At 36.5% G+C, this 7,142-nt stretch overlaps 1 protein-coding gene across 1 annotated transcript; it reads left to right on the forward strand.

Annotated features, from left to right (window-relative positions):
* Window positions 1–427: 427 nt before the first annotated feature.
* On the forward strand, window positions 428–5,355 carry LOC145284675 (uncharacterized). Its single transcript, XM_080133573.1, has 3 exons — window positions 428–667; window positions 4,582–4,587; window positions 5,221–5,355. Exons 1-3 carry the CDS (start codon window positions 428–430, stop codon window positions 5,353–5,355), a joined length of 381 nt encoding a protein of 126 aa, XP_079989699.1.
* Window positions 5,356–7,142: the final 1,787 nt, after the last annotated feature.

A 7,142-nucleotide genomic window follows, 5' to 3' on the forward strand; every position in this document is an offset into this window, starting at 1 on the left:
GTTCCGCATTGCAGCTGTGACACCCAACCAAGTAGCCCATCAGCTGCTACTGAATGGCAAACCGCAACAAAAAGAAAGAGGACAGAAAAAGAGAATGAAAGCCGAACTTAACCACATCATGCAAAACAGCAATGCCCATCTAGAACCATTCTCAGAAGCCGAAATAACCGCAGCAATATCTCAACTAAAAAATGGAAAGGCATCGGGCCTTGATGGAATAACCACAGAGATGGTAACACACTTTGGAACAACTGTAAGAAAGTGGTTACTGGCCCTAATAAATAACTGTGTGTCATTCCTCAAACTCTCTAAAATCTGGAAAAAGGCAAGAGTAGTAGCCATTCTAAAACCTGGAAAAGATCCCACATCACCTAAGAGCTACCGACCTATCTCCGTACTGTGCATTCTCTATAAAGTATATGAGCGCATGATACTTGCCAGAATAACGGAAACAGTGGAAGAACAACTCTCAGCTGACCAAGCTGGCTTTAGACCAGGTCGGTCATGTTGTAGCCAGATTTTAAACCTGACCCAATTCATTGAGGATGGATTTGAGACCAAAAAAATAACAGGCACTGTGTTTGTAGACCTTACAGCAGCCTATGACACTTTCAACCATAGGGAACTCATACTAAAAGTAGCCCAAATGATAAAAAACTCAGCATTGGTGAGCATAATTGAATGTCTACTTAGTAATCGGCGTTTTCATGTTAAGATGGATGGAAAAAAGAGTAGATGGTTTATCCAAAACAATGGCCTCCAACAAGGTTCAGTTTTGGATCCAACCCTATTCAATATCTACACTAACGACCAACCACAATACCCAAATATACAAAGATATATATATATGCTGATGACCTATGCATCGCCACCCAGACAAATAGTTTTGACATCATAGAAGAAAGACTCTCTGATGCCCTAGCCACTCTCTCTAGGTACTACAAAAAGTGGTACTTAAATGCCAACCCAAACAAGACCCAGGTTTGCGCCTTTCATCTTAATAATCACCAAGCAAATCGGAGACTAAGAGTCATGTGGAATGACAACATGCTTACACATGAACCTTTCCCAGTCTACCTGGGGGTAACTCTGGACAGAACACTCTCTTTTAGAAAACACATTGCCAAATTGAAAGGCAAGCTGTCATCACGAAACAGCCTTCTCAGTAAGCTTGCCACCAGCAATTGGGGTGCCGACCCCAAAACACTGAGGCAAACAGCTCTCGCACTGTGCCATTCCACAGTGGAGTATTATGCCCCAGTATGGGCAAGATCATGCCATGCCCATAAAATTGATGTAGAGCTGAACAAGGCATACCGGACCATAACTGGTGCCCTAAGAATAACTCCCTTGCCAGCTCTATACTGCCTAACTGGTATTTCACCACCACATATCAGGCGAGAAGTCATTACCAGAATAGAACGGTGCAAACAGTTTAACGACCACAGGCACTTACTGTTTGGCCACCAATCAGTGAGACAAAGACTAAAATCTCACAGTAGCTTAGCTTCATCAATATAGAGGAAATCGATCCCAGGCAAGCTGCCTCCTATAGGATGGAAACGATGGCAAGACTATAACAGCAGGAATAAAAATGAAGCCCTACCAGACCCAAAAGAAACATTCCCCCAGGGTTCAAACCTTGGTAGAAAAAACTGGGTGACTCTAAATAGAGCCAGAGCCAAAGAAGGCAAAACAAAAGACAATCTCCACAAGTGGGGCTTAGACACCTCACCTTTTTGTCCATGTGGAGAGGTACAAACGATGCACCACCTTAGGGAAAATTGCTGATTGGATCCTCATTGCTCAAACCAAGACCTTAAGGAGGCAAACAGCACCGCCATGCGATGGGTTAATTTTTATTGCGATAAGATATGATGACTTATCAAGGCTAAGAGTCACTCGAGAATAAGGTTTAACAAGATAGAAAATTTGTCATTCAAAATGGCCCTACAAAGACCAGGGATCACACCACAGTATATTATTAACAAATTAGACGTACCTAAACATGCGCTACATGAGAATCTTGTAACTTTTATTTTTGTTTCACTTTTTATTGTACCTTTTGTTTTATTTTAACCAATTATTTTTGTAAATAGAATTTTAAAAGTTACATTTAATTATTGCTGCTATTGTTATTGCTATTTTTCATAATAACAATGTGGTCTAATAACAATGTGGTCTAATAATAGTGTGGTCTAATAATAATGTGGTCTAAAATGCTACCAAAGGCAAAATAATTTGCTCTTCTGTAATTAAGTACTTAAAACCTTAGTACAAACCTGTTCGTGTGCAGACAAAAATAATGAAGAAAAAAGAAGAAAAAAAATGGCCGCCTTTTTTCTGTATATTCTTGCAATATTGTCACCTAATATGCAAATGAGATGCTTCTGGTTGGATATAAAAAGCCCGATTTTTCAGAGATTGGGTTGATTTTGGATTTGGGTGTCAGAGTAGCAAGTGTTGTCAGCAGTACGTTGTATTCTAGAGTTGAATTTTGATAGTAAGATTTGGGAGTTGAGTTTTGATAGCAGAGCGTCGAGATTTGGAGTAACAAGTTTTTGACAACGATGTGTCGAATTTAACATTCGATTATTTTAATCACTGAAAATATGGCGAACTTTGTGTAGCACAGTGATAAAGGGCTCTTTTTGTGAGAGCCTCAACTCCCTGTTAACTGGTCAGGTCAATTTTGACAGACATCAGCTTCCTAAAGATTAAAATTCGTAACAATCTGTCAAAATTTAATAATAATATATGTATTCATGCATCTTTCTCTCTCTCTCTCTCTCTCTCTCTCTCTCTCTCTCTCACACACACACACACACACACACACGCATATGCACACGCACACGCACACACACACACGCACACACACTCTTTCTCTCTCTCTCTCTCTCTCTCTCTCTCTCTCTATATATATATATATATATATATATATATATATATATATATATATATATTTACTGACTCGCTGGAGACAGTTTGATGCCAGCTCAACTCTTGAATTTTTTAAAAATGCTCTTTCTTAAATGTTAAAATAAAATAAGTATATTTTTATAAAAACATGCTTTGTTCGTTTATTTTATACAGCATACACTTTTCAGCTAATGCTTTCAACCCAGATAATTAATTCTCAGGAGAGAATTGATTAGCCATTTATTCTATTTACCAATAGGATAGTTGGTGTGCCGTGCCCAGTAACACATTTGTTATCATAATGTTTTAATCTCTACGTTCCTGTATTTTCGTCAAGTATTAAAAATGAAAAAACGAAACAAAGGAGTCACATTATAAAAACTGTGTAAATCTATAAATGCAACGATTCTTTTTACTTGCAAGACTTTGTAAGAAAGTATGTAATATTGTGACGGTAATCTTTGTGAATGATATAAAAACTTTGTATCCTTAAAAGTTCAGTAGTCAAGATGAAAAATCGACACTTTATAGTATGTAAAAGAAACATCGGTGTTAATATATGGTAAAAGAAAAACACCTAACCAAGTATTATTAGTGATCGAAAAAGATACATTTTAATGGAAATCGCTCCAGATAAAGCATAAAGCCACTTGATGTAAGGATCTAAAAAAACGAAAAGAAAAAATATTACTTAAAGCATAAAAATTAACCAAACAATAAGTGTTAGATGGGATGGATTCCGGTCCAGAAAACAGCAATTTTGCCTCTTTGTCAGAAACATCGCTCATGGAATGTGAGGACTAAATGACAAAATAAAAGAAGTGAGAGTTGCGATGATGCTAAAAGGTTCACTTTCTACTCTTAACCGTTTATATGATTATATAAAAATTGTCTCCTGTGTAATGATCTTCTTACTTGGAATATTTATATTCCGAAAGAAACTGAAACAATTTACATATTTTTTGTGTAAAGAATATGCAACAAGAATAAAGATGAGGAAATCACTAGTTTGAATCAAATATCGATTTGCCAAATACAATTTTATTTAGGTCTAATGTCGAGAATTCGGTTGACTTAAATAAAACTCGTGTTTATGTAGAAAATATAATGAATATAATCATATGAAATCACTTTTGCCAAGAAATTTTAAAGTAAAACCAAAGTTTTACGTTGGAAATATTTTATTAACTTTTGTTGAACATTATGAGACCAATTTCTTTTAAGTTTATATTACTTTATGAGATGCTTCAGAAGACTGCTTGGCATCTCTTACAAAGACCACATAAGCAATGAGAAAGTCAAAAACAGAATAAGGCAAACCATTGGTCCTTATAAAGAACTTTTTCACCACAATCAGGAGGTGCAAGCTAAAATAGTTCGCCCATGTAACAAGAGGAGAAAGGCTTGCAAAGACGTTTCTGGAGGAAGAAAGAGAGGAAGACGAAGAGATGGGAAGACAATATTACTGGACAACATTGAAGCTGAGTGAGGCAGTCAAACGTGTGGAGGACAGAGAAGGATGAAAGGACTGATTGACAGGTCATCTCTAACGCCCCAACTGCAACCAAAGGCAGGTGAAATATTACTTGAGATAAAAGTGTTATTGAGATCATTGACTATGGTTTGTTAAGCTTTATTTTATGATTTGAACTTTATTAACAGATACAGGTAAGTAGTAACCAACATATCTATCGGTTTACTAATCGAGAGAAGATATTTCTTACCCCAACAATATGAATAGCATAAGATCTGTGGTGGATTGTGTAAGATGAACAAGCGTAATAAGCAACCCCCTCCCCGTTTCTTTCTTTGTTCATTCAGCTTATTCTTTCTTCTTTCCTTTTCACTTCTTCCATAATCATATTTTTACATCAAAATGATCTTCAAACGAATGTTAAAAAGCAAATGGCTTTAATTGCTACCCTTTTTCTTTCTGCGCTTTGCTGAGGTTCGTTTCCTTCATTACTTTAAAAAAAGTTTTTACAGGAATATGTGAACTCAAAATATTTTTCAACCAATAAAAATCTTTTAAAACTCAAAAACTAAGAATCCTAGTTATAATTCAACAAGCTTATAAAACAGTGCTTTATGAAACAGAAATTAACTGTAAAGACATAACTAAATATATAGAAGAAGGCCATCAAGTTTGATAACTCCAATTTGTCAATTGTTTGGTAGTGGATTTCTTCCTTTATCAACATTTCCTTTACTCTGGTCACATCAACAGGTCTCTACCAAAAATGGGTTGTCTGTTTTGCAAAGTACTTCAGGCAACTTGGGTTATCTGAAAATTTTTTGCAGCATGGCAGCTATCAATCCACCTGCATCAGCAGCTTCACTGAGAGCAAGAGCCTCAGACACCAATGGGATCTTTGTTACTTGGTCAAGTTTTTTGATGACCAGCATATGGGACGCGGTCTATTCATCTTACCATAAACAAAGATGATAAATTTACCCTGTAAGGAACCATTCCTCCAAGCTGGCATAGAAAGCATCAGAATAGAAAACCACACTCAAATCTGAAGAATTTCCCAACTGTGGAAAGGATATGGAACCTGTCTTTGATTTAAGCCTTAATGGTGATTTATTGGCTTCAAAAAGTAACTTCACTTTAGATTTTCCGGTATTACTCATCCTACACACATCAAATGAAACATCAGGTCGAGTTTGGATAGATACCCACATCATTTGACCTGTTAGTCTTTTTAAATCTGTCTTCTCCTCTTCACTCTCAGCTCATATTTTTGCTTAAGGATCTTCCTTTCTTTATATCTATTGGAGAAATAGATGACACATAATTGCTTAGGTTTATAATGATGCCATCTTCCGTTTGTTTAACGAACAATCCCAGAAATTTAAAGGTTCCATTTTCATGCATTCCAACCTTGAATATTTTCTTTAATTCTGAAATCACATTTTTTTTTTTTAATAATCATTTCCACAAAATATAAAGGCATCTACATATATTTCCAGAATAACCATCAAAATTTCGGATAAGTCATGCCAAAGAAACAGTGCATCGTCATACGCAATTACCATTCCTTTTAGTTTAGTTAATTCTTGAGTAACTCTCTTGTACCATGAATGAGGCGCATCATTCAATCCATAAATATTTCTTTTCAGCTTCCACACTTGTGACTCTGGACATGCCTCAGATGGTGGTTTGAGAAATACTTTCCTCTCGAGCATATCACCTTACAAAAATGCTAAGGTGAAATCAAGGGCCTTCACCTGCCAATTCTTAACGGAGGCTGTTAACATTACAAGACACATAGCTTCACGGCTGCATGTTGGAGAGTTTGTTTTTAGGTTGTGTGAATTTTCTTTATAGCCACGTGCTACAAGAAACTTTCTCTGTCATCAACCATCTTGTTGATATGCATTTTTGACCTATGTTAGGGACACATTCATACACTTCAGGGGTGTCATGCTTTTTATTTCTTTCTCCTTTGCATCAATCACATCTTTTGCTTGTTCTTGTTCAGTTGTGAGGAAAACAACATGTTCTTCACGGTCTCCTGTTACTTTGGGAAGTTCTGATCAACCTTATCCCAATTGATACACACTGGACATTTATTTTCTGCAGCTGGTTCTATATTTCGCCAATGGCTATATTTTTCAGTTGATTTTGGTTTTTACTCATAATCTTTCCTTTTTTCCACTTTTTACTTCCAATAATTTTATTTTCCACTATTTTACCTGTACTCGGCCTTATAGTATTGTCTTTCAGTTCCTCCCTGTTACTATTGGAATTTTCATCGTGTTGATCTTCAACTTCCTCTTCCAAGACTTCATTCATCTCATTTAAGAGAATTGTATTTTCTTTATTCCTTGGTCTGCCAAGGATCTTGTTTACCTTCATCAAGTGACAGTACTGGGTAGAAATCCTAAGTAATGGTGGTGGTGGTGGTGGTGGTGGTGGTGGTGGTGGTGGTGGTGGTGGTGGTGGTAGTGGTGAGTGGCAGTGGCTGTTGGCCTATTCTTCCAATTTTTTCTGCAATGGAATATTTGGATATATTTCTGGCTGCTTTTTTGGCCATTTCCGCAACCAGTTTGTTTTGTGTTTATTCCTCATTTGTGAGATAGTCTTGTCCAAAATATTTGGCCAATTTTGTAATGGAGATTGTTTTACTGGCTCTTGTTTTCTTGATGCTGATGCATGTAATAAGATTTGGGCTCTGGGAGCTCATCAGATATTGGCTAGTATTCACAATAGTGACTCA

This window comes from Euprymna scolopes, chromosome 9 (genome assembly GCF_053919585.1).
Source record: "Euprymna scolopes isolate OS-2025 chromosome 9, ASM5391958v1, whole genome shotgun sequence".
In the NCBI taxonomy this organism is placed as follows: Eukaryota; Metazoa; Mollusca; class Cephalopoda; order Sepiida; family Sepiolidae; genus Euprymna; species Euprymna scolopes.